Source organism: Anomaloglossus baeobatrachus, chromosome 11 (genome assembly GCF_048569485.1).
Source record: "Anomaloglossus baeobatrachus isolate aAnoBae1 chromosome 11, aAnoBae1.hap1, whole genome shotgun sequence".
In the NCBI taxonomy this organism is placed as follows: domain Eukaryota; kingdom Metazoa; phylum Chordata; class Amphibia; order Anura; family Aromobatidae; genus Anomaloglossus; species Anomaloglossus baeobatrachus.
The window spans coordinates 1272505-1299265 of record NC_134363.1 but is presented as its reverse complement, the minus strand read 5'-3'; the positions used below and the strand labels follow the sequence as shown (position 1 = coordinate 1299265).

At 50.8% G+C, this 26761-nt stretch overlaps 1 protein-coding gene across 1 annotated transcript in view; it reads right to left on the bottom strand.

Moving 5' to 3' along the window:
- IGSF21 (immunoglobin superfamily member 21) overlaps nucleotides 1-26761 on the bottom strand; it is a 472741-nt gene that overhangs the window by 293002 nt on the left and 152978 nt on the right. The window contains exon 2 of the mRNA XM_075328499.1: nucleotides 14753-14865. Coding sequence (XP_075184614.1) covers nucleotides 14753-14865 — 113 coding nt within the window. The remainder of the gene's footprint in view (nucleotides 1-14752; nucleotides 14866-26761) is intronic.

Here is a 26761-nt window from a genome sequence, read left to right as displayed (position 1 = left end):
AAGAGGGGGCTCCGCCTGGACCAAAGGAACAGAGGACCGAGTATCCTGACAACCGCCTCCAGAATGGTGGAGCGGCCATAGAGGACCGGATACAGGGTCCACAAGAAGAGGAGACTCCGCCTGGACCAAAGGAATGGAGGACCGAGTAGTATCCTGACAATCGCCTCCAGAATGGTGGAGCGGCCATAGAGGAAGGATACAGGGGGCACAAGAAGAGGGGGCTCCGCCTGGACCAAAGGAAGGGAGGATCGAGTATCCTGACAATCACCTCCAGAATGGTGGAGCGGCCATAGAGGAAGGATACAGGGGGCACGAGAAGAGGGGGCTCCGCCTGGACCAAAGGAACGGAGGACCGAGTATCCTGACAATCGCCTTTCAGAATGGTGGAGCGGCCATAGAGGATCGGATACAGGGCCCACGAGAAGAGGGGGCTCCGCCTGGACCAAAGGAAGGGAGGATCGAGTATCCTGACAATCACCTCCAGAATGGTGGAGCGGCCATAGAGGAAGGATACAGGGGGCACGAGAAGAGGGGGCTCAGCCTGGACCAAAGGAACGGAGGACCGAGTATCCTGACACATCCTCCTCCCAGAATGGTGGAGCGGCCATAGAGGACCGGATACAAGGTCCACGAGAAGAGGGGGCTCCGCCTGGACCAAAGGAACGGAGGACCGAGTATCCTGACAATCGCCTCCAGAATGGTGGAGCGGCCATAGAGGACCGGATACAGGGGGCACGAGAAGAGGGGGCTCCGCCTGGACCAAGGGAACGGAGGACCGAGTATCCTGACAATCGCCTCCAGAATGGTGGAGCGGCCATAGAGGACCGGCTACAGGGTCCACAAGAAGAGGAGGCTCCGCCTGGACCAAAGGAATGGAGGACCGAGTAGTATCCTGACAATCGCCTCCAGAATGGTGGAGCGGCCATAGAGGAAGAATACAGGGCGCACGAGAAGAGGGGGCTCCGCCTGGACCAAAGGAACGGAGGACCGAGTATCCTGACAACCACCTCGAGAATGATGGAGCGGCCATAGAGCACCGGATACAGGGGGCACGAGAAGAGGAGGCTCCGCCTGGACCAAAGGAACGGAGGACCGAGTATCCTGACAACCGCCTCCAGAATGGTGGAGCGGCCATAGAGGACCGGCTACAGGGCCCATGAGATGAGGGGGCTCCGCCTGGACCAAAGGAAGGGAACACAGAGGAGCCAGACATAACCTCCTCCCAGAATGGTGGAGCGGCCATAGAGGACCTGCTAAAAGGTCCACAAGAAGAGGGGGCTCTGTCTGAACCAAAGGAAGGGAAGACCAAGAATCCTGACAACCTCCTCCCAGAATGGTGAAATGGCCATACAGGACCGGCTACAGGGCCCACAAGAAGAGGGGGCTCCGCCTGAACCAAAGAAAGGGAAAAATGAGGATCCTGGCACAACCTCCTCAAAAGAGAGTGGAGTGGCCATAGAGGACCGGATACAGGGCCCACGAGAAGAGGGGGCACTGCCTGGACATAAGGAAGGGAACACCAAGGATCCAGACATCACCTCCACGCAGATTGGTGGAGTGGCCATAGGAGGACGGGCTACAGAGCCAACGAGAAGAGTGGACACCGACTGGACCAAAAGGAAGGGAACACTGAGGATCCAGACATAACCTCCTCGCAGGTTGGTGGAGTGGCCATAGAGGAACGGATACAGGGCCCACGAGAAGAGGGGGCTCCGCCTGGACAAAGAGAAGGGAAGACAGAGGATCCTTACACATCCTCCTCCCAGAATGGTGGAGCGGCCATAGAGGACCGGCTACAGAGCCAAAGAGAAGACAGGGCTATGCCTGTCACATGGAGTTTTGTGTGCTGATTCATAGACAGGCTAGCAAGAGTTAATCTCTGCTGTTCTGCTCATTAGGCTCCCTCCTATTTATCCTGGATGAAATCTTCTACCCATGCCAGCTATAGGTTATCCTGTGTTGGTCTGTGAGCTTTGGGGTCCCAGACTTTCTCATGAAAGTGTTGCTTTTAATTGGGAGCGGTTGTGGAGTTTATCCCTGCTGTCTTATCCCTTCCTTCCTGCCCTTGTTTTCCTCCTAATCTCTTATTGTGTTATACTTCTGTGTGTGTGTGTGCGCTGAGTAACAGAGTTTTGGTTTCCCCTGTCTGTCTATTTGTGTTTTTCAACACACTCCTGTGCCGTCCCTCCCGAGAGGAAGGAGCAATCGGATCAGGACTAGTCAGGAGCAGGGCAAGGAAGGAGACTCAGGCGTCTCCACCATTAGGAGTATCCCTGAGGAACTATAGTCACTGATCATATCTGCACCATTTTTGAGCAGAGTTGAAGGGTAAAGTATGGAACATGGACAAAGCAGAGGCCTGGGCAATTGATAGGAGAGGACATGGATGCCAATATACAACCCATATAGGCAGATGTGATCCCAAACTGCCAACCCTGATGATACATGGCGAGTCATTATGCCTCTCAGATGGCGACATCACACATCTGCATCCACCGTACGGAGAAATTTCCGAAATGTTCTCCGCCTCTCCGCGCGGTGGAGGCGCCATCATTGTTATACACCTTGCAGTAAAGATGACGAGACAGATTAGAGTAAAATGAAACCATCTGTCGCTCCTGAATGCAGCTAAGCTGGCGGATTTGGACGGGATGTTACGCGATTACCGCTCTTGCCCGCTGCACTCCATTATAAGGGAAATGCCTCTGAATAAAAGAAATCCGAGTCACACAGGTAACAACTTTCCAAATGTCGCAGCAGAAGAAAACTATTTCTGTCATTGTGACAGACGAACAAAACAAGAAAACCACAGCTGAGGGTTTGTTACAGTTGTATCTACACGAGACAATCATCACTCTCCTGTCCTGAGGGTTTGTTACAATGTATCAGGTACAGACAGGTACAATCTGCATCCTGCCTCCTACACAACCTGCGATCACACAGGGTGGGACAACAGGAGCGAGGGCTGGGGCTGGGGGCTCGGGGCCAGCGGAAGGTGTCGTATTTTACTATATTTCCTCCATTTATGTCTCTCATCGGGGCCGGACTGCGCATCCGGTAAATCCTGGCAATGTCAAGTGGGAAGTTCAGGATCTTCTTAATTCTACTGGTGTCCACATCCTCAGGACACAGATTACATTGAGACGCAGAGAGGAGGGCTCAGATCTCCACCACTCACTCAATAAGGCCTGAATCTGGCGAATAGTGTCACACAGAGGACGTCAGGCCTGAAGCCGGAGATCAGAGTCACACAGAGGACGTCAGGCCTGAAGCCGGAGATCAGAGTCACACAGAGGACGTCAGGCCTGAAGCCGGAGATCAGAGTCACACAGAGGACGTCAGGCCTGAAGCCGGAGACTGGAGACACACAGAGGACATCAGGCCTGAAGCCGGAGACTGGAGTCACACAGAGGACGTCAGGCCTGAAGCCGGAGATCAGAGTCACACAGAGGACGTCAGGCCTGAAGCCGGAGACTGGAGTCACACAGAGGACGTCAGGCCTGAAGCCGGAGATCAGAGTCACACAGAGGACGTCAGGCCTGAAGCCGGAGATCAGAGTCACACAGAGGACGTCAGGCCTGAAGCCGGAGACTGGAGTCACACAGAGGACGTCAGGCCTGAAGCCGGAGATCAGAGTCACACAGAGGACGTCAGGCCTGAAGCCGGAGATCAGAGTCACACAGAGGACGTCAGGCCTGAAGCCGGAGACTGGAGTCACACAGAGGACGTCAGGCCTGAAGCCGGAGATCAGAGTCATACAGAGGACACCAGGCCTGAAGCCGGCGATCAGAGTCATACAGAGGACACCAAGCCTGAAGCCGGAGATCAGAGTCACACAGAGGACGTCAGGCCTGAAGCCGGAGATCAGAGTCACACAGAGGATGCCAGGCCTGAAGCCGGAGATCAGATCAGAGTCACACAGAGGAAGTCAGGCCTGAAGCCAAAGATCAGAGTCACACAGAGGACGCCAGGCCTGAAGCCGGCGATCAGAGTCATACAGAGGACGTCAGGCCTGAAGCCGGAGATCAGAGTCACACAGAGGACGTCAGGCCTGAAGCCGGAGATCAGAGTCACACAGAGGACGCCAGGCCTGAAGCCGCAGATCAGATCAGAGTCACACAGAGGAAGTCAGGCCTGAAGCCAAAGATCAGAGTCACACAGAGGACGCCAGGCCTGAAGCCGGAGATCAGAGTCACACAGAGGACGTCAGGCCTGAAGCCGGAGATCAGATCAGAGTCACACAGAGGAAGTCAGGCCTGAAGCCAAAGATCAGAGTCACACAGAGGCCGCCAGGCCTGAAGCCGGCGATCAGAGTCATACAGAGGACGTCAGGCCTGAAGCCGGAGATCAGAGTCACACAGAGGACACCAGGCCTGAAGCCGGAGATCAGAGTCACACAGAGGAAGTCAGGCCTGAAGCCAAAGAAAGAAGTCACACAGAGGATTTCAGGCCTGAAGCCGGAGATCAGAGTCACACAGAGGAAGTCAGGCCTGAAGCCGGAGATCAGAGTCATACAGAGGACGTCAGGCCTGAAGCCGGAGATCAGAGTCACACAGAGGACACCAGGCCTGAAGCCGGAGATCAGAGTCACACAGAGGAAGTCAGGCCTGAAGCCAAAGAAAGAAGTCACACAGAGGATTTCAGGCCTGAAGCCGGAGATCAGAGTCACACAGAGGAAGTCAGGCCTGAAGCCGGAGATCAGAGTCACACAGAGGACGTCAGGCCTGAAGGAGTCACACAGAGGACGTCAGGCCTGAAGCCGTAGATCAGAGTCACACAGAGGACACGAGGCCTGAAGTCGGAGATCAGAGTCACACAGAGGAAGTGAGGCCTGAAGCCAAAGAAAGAAGTCACACAGAGGATGTCAGGCCTGAAGCCGGAGACTGGAGTCACACAGAGGACGTCAGGCCTGAAGCCGGAGACTGGAGTCACACAGAGGACGTCAGACCTGAAGCCGGAGACTGGAGTCACACAGAGGACGTCAGGCCTGAAGCCGGAGATCAGAGTCACACAGAGGACGTCAGGCCTAAAGACGGAGATCCAAGTCACACAGGGGATGTCAGGCGCACTATTACTATATGGAGGAACAGAGAGGGCACTATTACTATAGGCGGGCACACAGGGGGACTTTTACTATAGGAGAGCACAAAAGGGGCACTATTAGTATAGGCGGCACAGAGAGGGCACTATTACTATAGGAGGGCACAGAGAGGGACCTTTACTATAGGAGGGCACAGAGGGGCACTATTACTATAGGAGGGCACAGAGGGGCACTATTACTATAGGAGGGCACAGAGGGGCACTATTACTATAGGAGGGCACAGAGGGGCACTATCACTATAGCAGGGCACAGAGGGGGCACTATTACTATAGGAGGGCACAGAGGGGCACTATTACTATAGGAGGGCACAGAGGGGCACTATTACTATAGGAGGGCACAGAGAGGGCACTATTACTATAGGAGGGCACAGAGGGGCACTATTACTATAGGAGGGCACAGAGAGGGCACTATTACTATAGGAGGGCACAGACGGCACTATTACTATAGGAGGGCACAGAGAGGGCACTATTACTATAGGAGGGCACAGAGGGGCACTATCACTATAGGAGGGCACAGAGGGGGCACTATCACTATAGGAGGGCACAGAGGGGGCACTATTACTATAGGAGGGCACAGAGGGGCACTATTACTATAGGAGGGCACAGAGGGGCACTATTACTATAGGAGGGCACAGAGGGGTACTATTACTATAGGAGGGCACAGAGAGGGCACTATTACTATAGGAGGGCACAGAGGGGGTACTATTACTATAGGAGGGCACAGAGGAGACACTATTACTATAGGAGGGCACAGACGGCACTATTACTATAGGAGGGCACAGAGAGGGCACTATTACTATAGGAGGGCACAGAGGGGCACTATCACTATAGGAAGGCACAGAGGGGGCACTATCACTATAGGAGGGCACAGAGGGGGCACTATCACTATAGGAGGGCACAGAGGGGCACTATTACTATAGGAGGGCACAGAGAGGGCACTATTACTATAGGAGGGCACAGAGGGGGTACTATTACTATAGGAGGGCACTATTACTATAGGAGGGCACAGAGGGGGACTATTACTATAGGAGGGCACAGAGAGGGCACTATTACTATAGGAGAGCACAGAGGGGGTACTATTACTATAGGAGGGCACTATTACTATAGGAGGGCACAGAGGGGGACTATTACTATAGGAGGGCACAGAGAGGGCACTATTACTATAGGAGAGCACAGAGGGGGTACTATTACTATAGGAGGGCACTATTACTATAGGAGGGCACAGAGGGGGCACTATTACTATAGGAGGGCACAGAGGGGCACTATCACTATAGGAGGGCACAGAGGGGCACTATCACTATAGGAGGGCACAGAGGAGACACTATTACTATAGGAGGGCACAGACGGCACTATTACTATAGGAGGGCACAGAGAGGGCACTATTACTGTAGGAGGGCACAGAGGGGCACTATCACTATAGGAAGGCACAGAGGGGGCACTATCACTATAGGAGGGCACAGAGGGGGCACTATTACTATAGGAGGGCACAGAGGGGGCACTATTACTATAGGAGGGCACAGAGGGGCACTATTACTATAGGAGGGCACAGAGGGGCACTATTACTATAGGAGGTCACAGAGAGGGCACTATTACTATAGGAGGGCACAGAGGGCACTATTACTATAGGAGGGCACAGAGAGGGCACTATTACTATAGGAGGGCACTATTACTATAGGAGGGCACAGAGGAGACACTATTACTATAGGAGGGCACAGAGAGGGCACTATTACTATAGGAGGGCACTATTACTATAGGAGGGCACAGAGAGGGCACTATTACTATAGGAGGGCACTATTACTATAGGAGGGCACAGAGAGGGCACTATTACTATAGGAGGGCACAGAGAGGGCACTATTACTATAGGAGGGCACTATTACTATAGGAGAGCACAGAGGGGGTACTATTACTATAGGAGGGCACTATTACTATAGGAGGGCACAGAGAGGGCACTATTACTATCGGAGGGCACTATTACAATAGGAGGACACAGAGAGGGCACTATTACTAAAGGAGGGCACAGAGAGGGCACTATTACTATAGGAGGGCACTATTACTATAGGAGGGCACAGAGGAGACACGATTACTATAGGAGGGCACAGAGAGGGCACTATTACTATAGGAGGGCACAGAGAGGGCACTATTACTATAGGAGGGCACTATTACTATAGGAGGGCACAGAGGAGACACTATTACTATAGGAGGGCACAGAGAGGGCACTATTACTATAGGAGGGCACTATTACTATAGGAGGGCACAGAGAGGGCACTATTACTATAGGAGGGCACAGAGGAGACACTATTACTATAGGAGGGCACAGAGAGGGCACTATTACTATAGGAGGGCACAGAGAGGGCACTATTACTATAGGAGGGCACAGAGAGGGCACTATTACTATAGGAGGGCACTATTACTATAGGAGGGCACAGAGAGGGTACTATTACTATAGGAGGGCACTATTACTATAGGAGGGCACTATTACTATAGGAGGGCACAGAGAGGGCACTATTACTATAGGAGGGCACTATTACTATAGGAGGGCACAGAGGAGACACTATTACTATAGGAGGGCACAGAGAGGGCACTATTACTATAGGAGGGCACTATTACTATAGGAGGGCACAGAGAGGGCACTATTACTATAGGAGGGCACTATTACTATAGGAGGGCACAGAGAGGGCACTATTACTATAGGAGGGCACAGAGAGGGCACTATTACTATAGGAGGGCACTATTACTATAGGAGAGCACAGAGGGGGTACTATTACTATAGGAGGGCACTATTACTATAGGAGGGCACAGAGAGGGCACTATTACTATAGGAGGGCACTATTACAATAGGAGGGCACAGAGAGGGCACTATTACTAAAGGAGGGCACAGAGAGGGCACTATTACTATAGGAGGGCACTATTACTATAGGAGGGCACAGAGGAGACACGATTACTATAGGAGGGCACAGAGAGGGCACTATTACTATAGGAGGGCACAGAGAGGGCACTATTACTATAAAAGGGCACTATTACTATAGGAGGGCACAGAGGAGACACTATTACTATAGGAGGGCACAGAGAGGGCACTATTACTATAGGAGGGCACAGAGAGGGCACTATTACTATAGGAGGGCACAGAGAGGGCACTATTACTATAGGAGGGCACAGAGAGGGCACTATTACTATAGGAGGGCACAGAGGAGACACTATTACTATAGGAGGGCACAGAGAGGGCACTATTACTATAGGAGGGCACAGAGAGGGCACTATTACTATAGGAGGGCACAGAGAGGGCACTATTACTATAGGAGGGCACGATTACTATAGGAGGGCACAGAGAGGGCACTATTACTATAGGAGGGCACTATTATTATAGGAGGGCACAGAGAGGGCACTATTACTATAGGAGGGCACAGAGAGGGCACTATTACTATAGGAGGGCACAGAGAGGGCACTATTACTATAGGAGGGCACAGAGGAGACACTATTACTATAGGAGGGCACGGAGAGGGCACTATTACTATAGGAGGGCACGGAGAGGGCACTATTACTATAGGAGGGCACAGAGAGGGCACTATTACTATAGGAGGGCACAGAGAGGGCACTATTACTATAGGAGGGCACTATTACTATAGGAGGGCACAGAGAGGGCACTATTACTATAGGAGGGCACAGAGAGGGCACTATTACTATAGGAGGGCACAGAGAGGGCACTATTACTATAGGAGGGCACTATTACTATAGGAGGGCACAGAGAGGGCACTATTACTATAGGAGGGCACTATTACTATAGGAGGGCACAGAGAGGGCACTATTACTATAGGAGGGCACAGAGAGGGCACTATTACTATAGGAGGGCACTATTACTATAGGAGGGCACAGAGGGGGTACTATTACTATAGGAGGGCACTATTACTATAGGAGGGCACAGAGAGGGCACTATTACTATAGGAGGGCACAGAGGGGGTACTATTACTATAGGAGGGCACTATTACTGTAGGAGGGCACAGAGGGGATACTATTACTATAGGAGGGCACTATTACTATAGGAGGGCACAGAGAGGGCACTATTACTATAGGAGGGCACTATTACTATAGGAGGGCACAGAGGGGGTTCTATTACTATAGGAGGGCACTATTACTATAGGAGGGCACAGAGAGGGCACTATTACTATAGGAGGGCACTATTACTATAGGAGGGCACAGAGAGGGCACTATTACTATAGGAGGGCACTATTACTATAGGAGGGCACAGAGGGGGTACTATTACTATAGGAGGGCACTATTACTATAGGAGGGCACAGAGGAGACACTATTACTATAGGAGGGCATAGAGGGGGCACTATTACTATAGGAGGGCACAGAGGGGGCACTATTACTATAGGAGGGCACAGAGGGGACACTATTACTATAGGAGGGCACAGAGGGGCACTATTACTATAGGAGGGCACAGAGGAGACACTATTACTATAGGAGGGCACAGAGGGGCACTATTACTATCGGAGGGCACTATTACAATAGGAGGGCACAGAGAGGGCACTATTACTATAGGAGGGCACAGAGAGGGCACTATTACTATAGGAGGGCACTATTACTATAGGAGGGCACAGAGGAGACACTATTACTATAGGAGGGCACAGAGAGGGCACTATTACTATAGGAGGGCACAGAGGAGACACTATTACTATAGGAGGGCACAGAGGGGGTACTATTACTATAGGAGGGCACTATTACTATAGGAGGGCACAGAGGAGACACTATTACTATAGGAGGGCACAGAGGGGCACTATTACTATAGGAGGGCACAGAGGGGCACTATTACTATAGGAGGGCAAAGAGGGGCACTATTACTATAGGAGGGCACAGAGGGGCACTATTACTATAGGAGGGCACAGAGGGGCACTATTACTATAGGAGGGCACAGAGAGGGCACTATTACTATAGGAGGGCACTATTACTATAGGAGGGCACAGAGGAGACACTATTACTATAGGAGGGCACAGAGGGGCACTATTACTATAGGAGGGCACAGAGGAGACACTATTACTATAGGAGGGCACAGAGGGGCACTATTACTATAGGAGGGCACAGAGGGGCACTATTACTATAGGAGGGCACAGAGGGGCACTATTACTATAGGAGGGCACAGAGGGGCACTATTACTATAGGAGGGCACAGAGGGGGCACTTTTATTGCATAGAAGAAGAGAAGGATCATTATTACTTGGTGGGGGAAAAAAAAAAGTTCTATTTCTATCTGGCTCCGAGGGGGGTTACTTCTGTTTAGGATGGATATACCAGTATGGAGTTATAGCAGAGGTGGGGAAATGGCCGGGGCGCTTGGAAAAGCAAAGACCCAAAGATGTCTGTACGTCACATTTGGCAGAGACAACAAATGAAAGAAATATTAATGGTCTTAGCTGAACAGAGAAGAACAATAGACGACTGCAATCACAGACGACGTCCCCTGTATACAGAGTATAGATCTGTATCCACTACTTTGTGGTCATTGTATGTAGGGGGGGGGGGTTCCATACAGGTACATGGCAAGTTTTCTTGCAGTATTGGCCTGTGGAATCGCCCCTTGTGGGAATTACACCCGCCAAGAGCTCGGCCTCCCCGAATCTGCAAACCCACATTCTGCTTCTGAGGAGCCGGAATAAGCAAGTAATGGTAGAGTCTCTGGACCAGATTCAGGTAAGTTTTATGCAGAGCGCAGCAACAAAAGTATTAAAAATGCAAAAGGGGAATATAAAGCTTCTACATGAGGCAACATAAATACCAAAAAGTGCAGCATAAGGCGGGTAAACAAGGTCACATCTGTTACATATATCCTGGGTAATAATGTTACACTCTCCGTATCCCGGGTAATAATGTTACACTCTCCGTATCCCGGGTAATAATGTTACACTCTCCGTATCCCAGGTAATAATGTTACATTCCCCGTATCCCGGGTAATAATGTTACACTCTCTGTATCCCGGGTAATAATGTTACATTCTCCGTATCCCGGGTAATAATGTTACACTCTCCGTATCCCGGGTAATAATGTTACATTCTCCGTATCCCGGGTAATAATGTTACATTCTCCGTATCCCGGGTAATAATGTTACACTCTCCGTATCCCGGGTAATAATGTTACACTCTCCGTATCCCGGGTAATAATGTTACACTCTCCGTATCCCAGGTAATAATGTTACATTCCCCGTATCCCGGGTAATAATGTTACACTCTCTGTATCCCGGGTAATAATGTTACATTCTCCGTATCCCGGGTAATAATGTTACATTCTCCGTATCCCGGGTAATAATGTTACATTCTCCGTATCCCGGGTAATAATGTTACATTCTCCGTATCCCGGGTAATAATGTTACATTCCCCGTATCCCGGGTAATAATGTTACACTCTCTGTATCCCGGGTAATAATGTTACATTCTCCGTATCCCGGGTAATAATGTTACATTCTCTGTATCCCGGGTAATAATGTTACATTCTCCGTATCCCGGGTAATAATGTTACACTCTCCGTATCCCGGGTAATAATGTTACACTCTCCGTATCCCTGGTAATAATGTTACATTCTCCGTATCCCGGGTAATAATGTTACATTCCCCGTATCCCGGGTAATAATGATACATTCCCCGTATCCCGGGTAATAATGTTACACTCTCCGTATCCCGGGTAATAATGTTACACTCTCCGTATCCCGGGTAATAATGTTACATTCTCCGTATCCCGGGTAATAATGTTACATTCCCCGTATCCCGGGTAATAATGTTACACTCTCCGTATCCCGGGTAATAGTGATACATTCTCCGTATCCCGGGTAATAATGATACATTCTCCGTATCCCGGGTAATAATGTTACATTCTCCGTATCCCGGGTAATAATGTTACATTCTCCGTATCCCGGGTAATAATGTTACATTCTCCGTATCCCGGGTAATAATGTTACATTCTCCGTATCCCGGGTAATAATGTTACATTCTCCGTATCCCGGGTAATAATGTTACATTCCCCGTATCCCGGGTAATAATGTTACATTCTCCGTATCCCGGGTAATAATGTTACATTCTCCGTATCCCGGGTAATAATGTTACATTCTCCGTATCCCGGGTAATAATGTTACATTCTCCGTATCCCGGGTAATAATGTTACATTCCCCGTATCCCGGGTAATAATGTTACACTCTCTGTATCCCGGGTAATAATGTTACATTCCCTGTATCCCGGGTAATAATGTTACATTCTCCGTATCCCGGATAATAATGTTACATTCTCCGTATCCCGGGTAATAATGTTACATTCTCCGTATCCCGGGTAATAATGTTACATTCCCTGTATCCCGTGTAATAATGTTACAGTCCCTGTATCCCGGGTAATAATGTTACACTCTCCGTATCCGGGGTAATAATGTTACACTCTCCGTATCCCGGGTAATAATGTTACACTCTCCGTATCCCGGGTAATAATGTTACACTCTCTGTATCCCGGGTAATAATGTTACATTCTCCGTATCCCGGGTAATAATGTTACACTCTCCGTATCCCGGGTAATAATGTTACACTCTCCGTATCCCGGGTAATAATGTTACACTCTCCGTATCCCGGGTAATAATGTTACATTCCCCGTATCCCGGGTAATAATGTTACATTCCCTGTATCCCGGGTAATAATGTTACACTCTCCGTATCCCGGGTAATAATGTTACAGTCCCTGTATCCCGGGTAATAATGTTACACTCTCCGTATCCCGGGTAATAATGTTACATTCCCCGTATCCCGGGTAATAATGTTACACTCTCCGTATCCCGGGTAATAATGTTACATTCTCCGTATCCTGGGTATTAATGTTACATTCCCCGTATCCCGGGTAATAATGTTACATTCCCCGTATCCCGGGTAATAATGTTACATTCCCCGTATCCCGGGTAATAATGTTACACTCTCCGTATCCCGGGTAATAATGTTACACTCTCCGTATCCCGGGTAATAATGTTACATTCTCCGTATCCCGGGTAATAATGTTACACTCTCCGTATCCCGGGTAATAATGTTACATTCTCCGTATCCCGGGTAATAATGTTACATTCTCCGTATCCCGGGTAATAATGTTACATTCCCTGTATCCCGGGTAATAATGTTACACTCTCCGTATCCCGGGTGATAATGTTACACTCTCCGTATCCCGGGTAATATTTTAGGTCCCGTGTATCCGGTTATCTCTCTGACCCCCCCACTGCCCCCGGTCTGCAGGGAATATGGCGGCTAGCACTAGTTGTGGATACGGGTCAGCATTATTCCGGCCCTCGTCGCTCGGCGTTTTACGTTGCAGTGGAGCGGATTATATAAACTTGAGAATTCTGAACTAAATTTCTTAAAAAAAAAAAAAAAAAGCAACAAATCAGCTCCAAATCCCAAAGGACGAGGAAGCAAAGCCCGGAACATCTCTAACATCGGGGATACTCCGAGGGAGGGAATAAGCTAGAACAGCATGACAGATCAGTGTGGGAAAGTGGGTTAATCTATTCTTACCAGAGCCCACTCTGTACCGCAGTGTGACAGTGTCAGTGGGTGGGCAGCGCGCCAGGAGACAACCAAAAACACAAAACGGTGCAGAAACAGCCAGAGCTGCACTCCTCCCGACACATACAGTAACATCACAGCACAGGAAATACTAGAAAATAATCACCAACTGACTGCCAGTATAATACTCAGGACCCCAGGAAGAAGAGATGTGGGGCCGGGGGACTGACGAATCCGAGGGGGAGGGGAGGTGCGACCACTGCTGTGCGTGACAGGTGCACACAACTACATGAGAAGACAGGCCCGAATATCCAGAAACCCTTTACAGGAGGTAACTCAGGATCAGCAATTACACAGTGACTGCACCAGCAGAAAAGTGAGTGCAGCTCTGGAGTATAATACAGGAGGTAACTCAGGATCAGTAATGTAATGTATGTACACAGTGACTGCACCAGCAGAATAGTGAGTGCAGCTCTGGAGTATAATACAGGAGGTAACTCAGGATCAGTAATGTATGTACACAGTGACTGCACCAGCAGAATAGTGAGTGCAGCTCTGGAGTATAATACAGGAGGTAACTCAGGATCAGTAATGTAATGTATGTACACAGTGACTGCACCAGCAGAATAGTGAGTGCAGCTCTGGAGTATAATACAGGAGGTAACTCAGGATCAGTAATGTAATGTACACAGTGACTGCACCAACAGAATAGTGAGTGCAGCTCTGGAGTATAATACAGGAGGTAACTCAGGATCAGTAATCTATGTACCCAGTGACTGCAGCAGCAGAATAGTGAGTGCAGCTCTGGAGTATAATACAGGAGGTAACTCAGGATCAGTAATGTATGTACACAGTGACTGCACCAGCAGAATAGTGAGTGCAGCTCTGGAGTATAATACAGGAGGTAACACAGGATCAGTACATGATAAGTAATATTATTATATTTGTAACATGGTATTAACAGATTTCTGCGTATTCTTAATATTCCGGGCTGTTCTTGAGTGTTGCAGTTTACACTTTTCTACATCGGGAGATTGGATATTTTTTGCATACGTTATTCATCCACTATCACGCTCAGCATCTCAGACAGGGACATGAGGTTTGCAGACTGCAATGAGGGTGTACTTATTTTCGGCTTTCTTACCCGGTACCACACGATTTCCCGCATTCTGCCGTCTGTCCTGAAGTTACATTTCAGAGTCACTGCATCTCCAACCACCACCGGAGGAAGGGGCTCAATGGTGACCGTTAAATAACCTGGAAGGGAACAAGACACAATGTAAGTGATTACGACTCTTGTAACGCAATAATGGCCACAAAACTTTCCCAGGAGACGCTGAATAGAGCAGTATTCACATCACCCGGTGCTGACAGCCATCACAGCTTCATATGTCGGGGTCACACATATCATGATTATATTACCCCACTATTGATTCTGGAAACAGTTCTCAGGAACATCTATGGATTCACAGTAACGTCGGTTTAGACTCATCAGATCTATAGCCGGCCTCTACGGCAAAGAACGCTCCCCTTACCCAAAACCCAAAGCCATAACGAGAGCAAAGCAGACTGAACAGACCGCCAGACCGGTCAATACCGCTCCGGGCAGCAGCTTTCACTTTACTACAGAGAATCAAAAGAAGAACAATCTACAAAAAACATCAAATTACAGAGCAAAAATGATTTACAACCCGCAGCCAGAGGTAAATGAAAAGCGAGCACTGGCACAAACAGCAATACGGAGTCACCGAGGTCCCCGGCCCGGGAGATGTGAGGACACGGACATCGGAGGAAGAGCAGATTCCTGTGCTAACATAGAAGCACATCCTGATTATATCATCAGCCACCACTAGGGGGAGCTCCCTGTATACAGACATACATGATAAGATCCTGTCTGCAGCCACCACTAGGGGGAGCTCCCTGTATACAGACATACATGATAAGATTGTGTCTGCAGCCACCACTAGGGGGAGCTCCCTGTATACAGACATACATGATAAGATCCTGTCTGCAGCCACCACTAGGGGGAGCTCCCTGTATACAGACATACATGATAAGATCCTGTCTGCAGCCACCACTAGGGGGAGCTCCCTGTATACAGAGATACATGATAAGATTCTGTCTGCAGCCACCACTAGGGGGAGATCCCTGTATACAGACATACATGATAAGATTGTGTCTGCAGCCACCACTAGGGGGAGCTCCCTGTATACAGACATACATGATAAGATCCTGTCTGCAGCCACCACTAGGGGGAGCTCCCTGTATACAGACATACATGATAAGATCCTGTCTGCAGCCACCACTAGGGGGAGCTCCCTGTATACAGAGATACATGATAAGATCCTGTCTGCAGCCACCACTAGGGGGAGCTCCCTGTATACAGAGATACATGATAATATACTGTCTGCAGCCACCACTAGAGGGAGCTCCCTGTATACAGAGATACATGATAAGATCATGTCTGCAGCCACCACTAGGGGGAGCTCCCTGTATACAGAGATACATGATAAGATCTTGTCTGCAGCCACCACTAGGGGGAGCTCCCTGTATACAGAGATACATGATAATATCCTGTCTGCAGCCACCACTAGGGGGAGCTCCCTGTATACAGAGATACATGATAAGATCCTGTCTGCAGCCACCACTAGGGGGAGCTCCCTGTATACAGAGATACATGATAAGATCATGTCTGCAGCCACCACTAGGGGGAGCTTCCTGTATACAGACATACATGATAAGATCCTGTCTGCAGCCACCACTAGGGGGAGCTCCCTGTATACAGAGATACATGATAAGATTCTGTCTGCAGCCACCACTAGGGGGAGCTTCCTGTATACATACATACATGATAAGATCCTGTCTGCAGCCACCACTAGGGGGAGCTCCCTGTATACAGAGATACATGATAAGATCCTGTCTGCAGTCACCACTAGGGGGAGCTCCCTGTATACAGAGATACATAAGATCCTGTCTGCAGTCACCACTAGGGGGAGCTCCCTGTATACAGAGATACATGATAAGATCCTGTCTGCAGCCACCACTAGGGGGAGCTCCCTGTATACAGAGATACATGATAAGATCCTGTCTGCAGCCACCACTAGGGGGAGCTCCCTGTATACAGAGATACATGATAAGATCCTGTCTGCAGCCACCACTAGGGGGAGCTCCCTGTATACAGAGATACATGATAAGATCCTGTCTGCAGCCACCACTAGGGGGAGCTCCCTGTATACAGAGATACATGATAAGATCTTGTCTGCAGCCACCACTTGGGGGAGCTCCCTGTATACAGAGATACATGATAAGATCCTGTCTGCAGTCACCACTAGGGGGAGCTCCCTGTATACAGAGATACATGATAAGACCCTGTCTGCAGTCACCACTAGGGGGAGCTCTCTATATACAGAGATACATGATAAGATCCTGTCTGCAGCCACCACTAGGGGGAGCTCCCTGTATACAGACATACATGATAATATCCTGTCTGCAGCCACCACTAGGGGGAGCTCCCTGTATACAGAGATACATGATAAGATCCTGTCTGCAGCCACCACTAGGGGGAGCTCCCTGTATACAGAGATACATGATAAGATCTTGTCTGCAGCCACCACTTGGGGGAGCTCCCTGTATACAGAGATACATGATAAGATCCTGTCTGCAGTCACCACTAGGGGGAGCTCCCTGTATACAGAGATACATGATAAGACCCTGTCTGCAGTCACCACTAGGGGGAGCTCTCTATATACAGAGATACATGATAAGATCCTGTCTGCAGCCACCACTAGGGGGAGCTCCCTGTATACAGACATACATGATAATATCCTGTCTGCAGCCACCACTAGGGGGAGCTCCCTGTATACAGAGATACATGATAATATCCTGTCTGCAGCCACCACTAGGGGGAGCTCCCTGTATACAGAGATACAGGATAAGATCCTGTCTGCAGCCACCACTAGGGGGAGCTCCCTGTATACAGAGATACATGATAAGATCCTGTCTGCAGTCACCACTAGGGGGAGCTCCCTGTATACAGAGATACATGATAAGATCCTGTCTGCAGCCACCACTAGGGGGAGCTCCCTGTATACAGAGATACATGATAAGATCCTGTCTGCAGTCACCACTAGGGGGAGCTCCCTGTATACAGACATACATGATAATATCCTGTCTGCAGCCACCACTAGGGGGAGCTCCCTGTATACAGAGATACATGATAAGATCCTGTCTGCAGCCACCACTAGGGGGAGCTCCCTGTATACAGAGATACATGATAAGATCCTGTCTGCAGCCACCACTAGGGGGAGCTCCCTATATACAGAGATACATGATAATATACTGTCTGCAGTCTCCACTAGGGGGAGCTCCCTGTATACAGAGATACATGATAAGATCCTGTCTGTAGCCACCACTAGGGGGAGCTCCCTGTATACAGAGATACATGATAAGATCCTGTCTGCAGACACCACTAGGGGGAGCTCCCTGTATACAGAGATACATGATAAGATCCTGTCTGCAGCCACCACTAGGGGGAGCCCCCTGTATACAGAGATACATGATAAGATCCTGTCTGCAGCCACCACAAGGGGGGACTCCCTGTATACCGAGATACATGATAAGATCCTGTCTGCAGTCACCACTAGGGGGAGCTCCCTGTATACAGAGATACATGATAATATCCTGTCTGCAGCCACCACTAGGGGGAGCTCCCTGTATACAGAGATACATGATAAGATCCTGTCTGCAGCCACCACTAGGGGGAGCTCCTTGTATACAGAGATACATAAGATCCTGTCTGCAGCCACCACTAGGGGGAGCTCCCTGTATACAGAGATACATGATAAGATCCTGTCTGCAGCCACCACTAGGGGGAGCTCCCTGGATACAGAGATACATGATAAGATCCTGTCTGCAGCCACCACTAGGGGGAGCTCCCTGTATACAGAGATACATGATAAGATCCTGTCTGCAGCCACCACTAGGGGGAGCTCCCTGTATACAGAGATACATGATAAGATCCTGTCTGCAGCTACCACTAGGGGGAGCTCCCTGTATACAGAGATACATGATAAGATTCTGTCTGCAGCCACCACTAGGGGGAGCTCCCTGTATACAGAGATACATGATAAGATCCTATCTGCAGCCACCACTAGGGGGAGCTCCCTGTATACAGAGATACATGATAAGATCCTGTCTGCAGCCACCACTAGGGGGAGCTCCCTGTATACAGAGATACATGATAAGATCCTGTCTGCAGTCACCACTAGGGGGAGCTCCCTGTATACAGAGATACATGATAAGATCCTGTCTGCAGCCACCACTAGGGGGAGCTCCCTGTATACAGAGATACATGATAAGATCTTGTCTGCAGCCACCACTAGAGGGAGCTCCCTGTATACAGAGATACATGATAAGATCCTGTCTGCAGCCACCACTTGGGGGAGCTCCCTGTATACAGAGATACATGATAAGATCCTGTCTGCAGCCACCACTAGGGGGAGCTCCCTGTATACAGAGATACATGATAAGATCCTGTCTACAGCCACCACTAGGGGGAGCTCCCTGTATACAGAGATACATGATAAGATCTTGTCTGCAGCCACCACTAGAGGGAGCTCCCTGTATACAGAGATACATGATAAGATCCTGTCTGCAGTCACCACTAGGGGAAGCTCCCTGTATACAGAGATACATGATAAGATCCTGTCTGCAGCCACCACTTGGGGGAGCTCCCTGTATACAGAGATACATGATAAGATCCTGTCTGCAGCCACCACTAGGGGGAGCTCCCTGTATACAGAGATACATGATAAGATCCTGTCTACAGCCACCACTAGGGGGAGCTCCCTGTATACAGAGATACATGATAAGATCCTGTCTGCAGCCACCACTAGGGGGAGCTCCCTGTATACAGAGATACATGATAAGATCTTGTCTGCAGCCACCACTAGAGGGAGCTCCCTGTATACAGAGATACATGATAAGATCCTGTCTGCAGTCACCACTAGGGGAAGCTCCCTGTATACAGAGATACATGATAAGATCCTGTCTGCAGCCACCACTTGGGGGAGCTCCCTGTATACAGAGATACATGATAAGATCCTGTCTGCAGCCACCACTAGGGGGAGCTCCCTGTATACAGAGATACATGATAAGATACTGTCTGCAGCCACCACTAGGGGGAGCTCCCTGTATACAGAGATACATGATAAGATCCTGTCTGCAGCCACCACTAGGGGGAGCTCCCTGTATACAGAGATACATGATAAGATCCTGTCTACAGCCACCACTAGGGGGAGCTCCCTGTATACAGAGATACATGATAAGATCCTGTCTGCAGCCACCACTAGCGGGAGCTGATGAGCATACTGGATATAGTTTTATCATGAGATTAATACATGATCTGTATACAGAAAGCTCCTCCACTGCCCTCTGCTGGTGGCTGTAAGTAGCAGGTAACTGTATGTAGAGGAATTGGAACTATTTTTCAGAACGAGAACTTCAATCAATACGTTAAATATGGACAAAAAACATCAAAAGTGTCAAAAAGTGGAGATTCACAAGACATTGTTGGGTTCACACTTCAGACACAGGAAGAAGACATAAAGGTTAATCTGCTGCATTGTAACTGTGGTTAGTTTGTGTTATGTTGCATTCTCTGGGTAACACCAGGCTGTATATTTCTGCTCAGTTGTAGCCCCCCGACCCTCTGGAGCGACCCTCTGGGGACCACTCTGATGGACGGGCCTATACAGACATCTTCGGTAATCACCTGCCGAAGCGGCGGTCTCGTCCCTGACACGGAGGGTCACATCACTGCGCAATTCTTTTGTCTTTGGTAAATGATTTCATTCTCGGTAGAAAAAGCAATTATCTGTGAAGTGGCCCCCAAACACTTAGCAAGCACCCCTGCTGGAGCCTCCCCGCAATAATCACACCTGCCAAGAGCCCGCCCTGACTCAGCAGATCCACATTCTGCTTCTCCAGCGAATCTGCAGAAGTGGCGGGGGGCTTCTGTCTGGGGGATCCTTACAGCTTCAAAAAGTTACTGCCTTTGATAGTGAAGGGGTTAATTGAAGAAAGCCGCCATCTGGTAAACTATAGAAAAAGGGAAAAAAATCCTTTCATTCTCACAAACAAGATTAATTTGCATCTCACAGGTCGTATGCAAATCAGCGGCATAGAAAACGACAGCGGGAAGAGCGGCGCGCAGCGAGCGGTGCAGGAGGCGCTGCGCCCAATACCGTCACACGGGAGCCCACCACAAAATATCCTATTGTTACACCGGGCTTTTGTCGCAAATCGATTTGTATGGCAAATGTTATTTTTCCATATCATAATTTGTATTAAAAATAATAAGTAGCAATCGTCACCCGGCTCCTGGGGATTATCAGACGCCAACTGTCTGTACAGAAAAGCAACCTGTACATTAGAAGCAATGGACAGACTGAGCTAATGAGCATGTGCAAAGGTGAAGGGAGGAGGTGAGCTGTGACATCACCTATTGTAAGTGGTGAACGCTGTGTCATGTACTGGACATAGGAGGTGTTATCATTCATTACACAGGAGGAGGTAAGCTGTGACATCACCTATTGTGAATAATAGTTCCTGTGTTATCTACTGTATATAGAGGTGTTAGTAATTGTACAGGAGGAGGAGGTGAGCTGTGACATCACCTATTGTGAGTGGTGAACCCTGTGTCATGTACTGTACATAGGAGGTGCTATCATTCATTGCACAGGAGGGGGAGGAGGTGAGCTGTGACATCACCTATTGTGAGTGGTGAACGCTGTGTCATGTACTGGACATAGGAGGTGTTATCATTCATTACACAGGAGGAGGAGGTAAGCTGTGACATCACCTATTGTGAATAATGGTTCCTGTGTTATCTACTGTATATAGAGGTGTTAGTAATTGTACAGGAGGAGGAGGTGAGCTGTGACATCACCTATTGTGAGTGGTGAACCCTGTGTCATGTACTGTACATAGGAGGTGCTATCATTCATTGCACAGGAGGGGGAGGAGGTGAGCTGTGACATCACCTATTTGTCACGCTCCCCGGGTCCTCGGCTCCCCTCCCCGGGTCCTCTGCTCCGCTCCCCGGGTCCTCAGCTCCGCTCCCCGGCTCACCTGCCACGCTCCCCGCTCTCCAGTCTCCGGTGCCAGTCCTTTCCAGGCCCCCTGGTCTCCGCTCCCGGCGCCCGACGGCTTCCCAGGTCCTGGCCGGCTCCCCTGCGTCCTCCTCTCAGCTTCCTTCCCTGGCTTCTGGCACCCGGGCCGCGCGCATGCGCATTAGGGCGCGCGCGCGGTCACTGACCCTTTCTTAAAGGGCCAGCGTCCATTAACAGGAAATGATGCAAAACAGGTACAGGGTATAAAGGGGTTTATTGTCCAAGGGGGCGGGGCCTGATCTTCGTGTTTCCTAAGCTAGGAGTCAGGTCTCCTGGTGTCTCTGTGTATATACTCACCTATCTCTCTTGTAGAGCCGTGCCTGCCTCGCCATCCGGTCCTGACCGAATCCCGAACCCCGAACGCTGTCCATCTGCCATCCTGACAGTCCGTACCATCTCGGATCCCTGCGGTGACCCGTCATCTCGCTCCAAAGGTTCCGGACCCCGCCTGACATCATCTCGGCTTCCGAACCTGAGCTGCGTCACCCGGACTACCACCAGTGACTCCGTGGTCCCAGGGACTTCTCCGTTATACTCGTGTGCACGGACTGTTCTGCTGTCTATAGTGCTCCAGCTACCGGACCCCTTACCACCATCTAGGAGTTCGGCCCAGTGGATCCACCTCCTGGGTCTGCCCGTCCACCTGGCCCTGATAGTAAGATCAGGCCATGGATCCCGCTGCAGCACTAGCAGCCGTACAGGAGGAACTCCAACGCCAGCGTGAGACTCAGACCCGCATGCTGCAATTCATGTCTTCTGTGGACGCCCGCCTGAACACGCTACAAGCGGCAGTTACGTCTTCAGCATCCCGGGCTTCCACTAGTCAGTCCACGGCTCCAGCTCCCGTGGCGACATCTTCAGATACTTCCAGACTTCGTTTGGCCTCACCACCCCGGTACGCCGGAGACCCCAAAACCTGCAGGGGATTCTTAAACCAATGCTCCCTTCATTTCACGCAGCTGCCGCATTTGTTTGCCTCCGATCAAGCCAAGGTTGCCTTCATCATGTCCCATCTAGAGGGTGAGGCACTGGCGTGGATGAACCCCTTGTGGGAGAAGGGGGATCCTGTGACCACGAACATCCAGGAGTTCCTGCAGGCATTCCGTGGCACCTTTGATGAGCCCGGACGCGCCTCCGCGTCCGCTTCGTCTCTTCTCCGGTTACGTCAGGGGACTCTGACGGTGGGCCAATACGCCATCCGGTTTCGCACCTTGGCTTCGGAACTCGGGTGGAACAACGAGGCCCTAACCGCCGCCTTCTGGGAAGGACTCTCGGGGCGAATTAAAGACGAGCTGGCGGGTCGTGACGTTCCGACCACCCTGGATGCCCTGATCGCCCTAGCGACTCGAGTGGACATTCGTTTTCAGGAGCGATCCAAGGAAGTGTCCCGTGAGAGACGTCCGGTACGGCATTCCTCTCCTCCGCAGAAGCCCGCCGTACTTCAGTCATCGACAGCTGGGGTTCCCATTCACGAGCCCATGCAGATCGACAGAGTGCGGCAGTCTGAACAACGTCGAGCTGAGCGGCTCGCCAAGGGCCTCTGCTTTTACTGCGGAGAGGACACACACCTGCTACGCTCCTGTCCAGAGAGGCCGGGAAACTCCAAAGCCTAGGGTTGGTAGGAGAGGCCACCCTAGGTGCTGGGACTCTCTCAGACCCGGTTACGTGGACTGTGCAAGTGACAACGGGAGAGACACGGTTTACGGCTGAGGCGTACCTAGATTCCGGGGCAGCAGGCAATTTCATTCAGCAGGCCACGGTGGACAAGTACCAGGTGCCTGTTACTCCACTCGACAAGCCCCTCGTGATTGCCTCTGTGGATGGGAGACCCCTCTCTGACACCATCTCCTGGATCACCAAGCCGGTGGAACTGCGTATCGGTGCCCTGCACACCGAGAACATCGCTTTCTACGTCCTTCCACACATGTCCCATCAAATCCTGCTGGGACTTCCCTGGTTACGGACACACGAACCGTCGGTCAGCTGGGGCACTGGCGAAATCACCCGATGGGGCTCTTCGTGCCATGAGAAGTGCCTGAAGACTATACAACCCATCCGACGACCTCCGGTTCCAGAGAACCTACCGGGGCTGCCCTCGGCCTATTGGTCCTTTGCAGACGTCTTTGATAAAAAGGAATCCGAGGTACTTCCGCCACATCGTCCTTACGATTGTGCCATCGACCTGCTCCCTGGAACAACACCACCTCGAGGACGGATATATCCATTGTCTCCAGCCGAAACAAGGGCCATGTCTACTTACATCACAGAGAGCCTGGCAAGGGGATTCATTCGGAGATCCTCCTCTCCTGCTGGAGCAGGTTTCTTCTTCGTCAAGAAGAAAGAGGGCGACTTACGCCCATGCATAGACTACCGGGGTTTGAATCAAATCACCGTAAAAAACAAGTACCCTCTGCCGCTCATCCCCGAATTGTTTGACCGGCTTAGAGGAGCTCGTGTGTTCACCAAGCTGGATCTTCGGGGTGCTTACAATCTGGTACGCATCCGCTCTGGGGACGAATGGAAGACCGCGTTCAATACGCGCGATGGGCACTATGAATACTGCGTGATGCCCTTCGGCCTGTGTAACGCCCCAGCCGTCTTTCAAGAACTGGTGAACGACGTTTTCCGGGACCTTCTTTACGTCTGTGTGGTGGTGTATCTGGATGACATCCTTGTCTTCTCACCGGACCTCCAGACCCACAGAGAGAACGTACAACTGGTTCTACAAAGACTGAGAGAGAATCGTCTGTACGCCAAGTATGAGAAGTGTGTCTTTGAGCAGTCTTCTCTCCCCTTCCTGGGGTACATCATCTCTGATACCGGACTGCAGATGGATACAAAGAAGGTCTCCTCCATTCTCAACTGGCCTCCTCCTTCTGGACTGAAGGCAATCCAACGCTTCCTGGGATTCGCCAACTACTACCGCCAGTTCATCCCTCACTTCTCTGCTCTGACTGCTCCTCTCTCCGCTTTGACCAGGAAAGAGGCTAATCCCAAGGACTGGTCCCCGGCGGCCGACGCCGCGTTTGGCTCTCTGAAGCGGGCATTTGCCTCCTCTCCTGTACTCCACCGTCCGGAGTTAAACCGCCAGTTCACCTTGGAGGTGGATGCCTCCTCCTCAGGAGCCGGAGCAGTGCTCATGCAGAAGTCCTCCTCCGGGAAGATGGTGACTTGCGGATTCTTCTCCAAGAGCTTCTCAGCGCCTGAACGCAACTACACCATCGGTGACCGAGAGCTCTTGGCAGTCAAACTGGCTCTGGAGGAATGGCGCTACCTTCTGGAAGGAGCAGTATACCCCGTGATTATTTACACGGACCACAAGAACCTGGAATACCTACAGTCCGCTCAGCGACTGAACCCACGGCAAGCCAGGTGGTCCTTATTCTTTGCCAGGTTTGATTTCCAGCTCCATTTCCGACCCGTGGACAAGAATGTACGCGCTGATGCCTTGTCCAGGTCTTTCATGCCCATGGAGCAGGAGGAAGAGACTACCCAACCCATCATCTGTCCTAGCAAAATCATTCCGGTGGCTCCTGTCACCCTGGCCCAGATACCGCCCGGGAAGACCTATGTCTCTGAGACAGACAGGCAAAAAGTGTTACACTGGGGTCATGCCTCGAAAACAGCCGGTCATGCTGGTCAGAAGAGAACTTGGAGTGCGATTGTACGTCATTACTGGTGGCCATCCCTTCGCACGGACGTCGCTGCTTTTGTCTCTGCCTGCTCCTCTTGTGCCAGGAACAAGACGCCCAAACATCTGCCATATGGCCGTCTTCTGCCTCTGCCGATACCCTCAGTTCCGTGGCAACACATAGCGATGGACTTTATTACGGACTTGCCATTGTCCTCCGGGCACACAGTCATATGGGTCGTGGTGGATCGGTTCTCTAAAATGGCTCATTTCGTCCCTATGGCTGGACTACCCTCTGCTCAAGAACTCGCGGATGCCTATATACATCACATCTTCCGCTTGCATGGCTTTCCATTACACATCGTATCCGACAGAGGAACTCAGTTCACCTCCCGCTTCTGGAGGGCTCTCTGCAAACATCTGGGAGTGACTCTGGACTTTTCATCTGCATACCATCCTCAGTCTAATGGCCAAGTGGAGAGGGTCAATCAAATCTTGACCTCTTTTTTACGTCACTATGTCAACGCCCATCACGACGACTGGTCCACGCTTCTTCCTTGGGCTGAATTCTCCCATAACCACCACATCAGTGAGTCGTCCTCCAGCTCTCCCTTCCATGTCGTTTACGGACTCCAGCCCTCCGTCCCATTGCCGGTATCCCCTTCTTCGGATGTCCCTGCTGCTGATACTGTAGCCCGTGACTTTGCAACCATTTGGGACTCTGTCAAGGCGTCCCTTGGGCGTGCTTCCCTACGGATGAAACGACACGCAGACAAGAGACGTCTGGACCCTCCGTGTTTCTCTCCTGGAGATCTCGTCTGGCTTGCTTCCAAGTACGTCCGATTGAAGATACCATCATACAAGCTGGGTCCTCGCTACATCGGGCCGTTTAAAGTCCTCAACAAGATCAATGAGGTCTCCTACAAGCTACAGCTCCCGGCCACGATGAGGATACCCAACTCCTTCCACGTCTCCCTGCTCAAGCCGGTTGTCCTTGGTCCCTTCTCCGCTGCTGCCAGTCCGGCTCCTCCTCCTATTGCCGATGACGACATCTATGCGGTAAGGGATATCGTGGCCATGAAGACCGTACGGGGTCGACAGTTCTTCCTGGTGGACTGGGAGGGGTATGGTCCTGAGGATAGGTCCTGGGAGCCCAGGGAGAACGTGGGCACTCCTCTGATCCGTGCCTTCATGTCCCGGTTGCGGGGAGGGGGGCGTGGGGGGGGGGTACTGTCACGCTCCCCGGGTCCTCGGCTCCCCTCCCCGGGTCCTCTGCTCCGCTCCCCGGGTCCTCAGCTCCGCTCCCCGGCTCACCTGCCACGCTCCCCGCTCTCCAGCCTCCGGTGCCCGT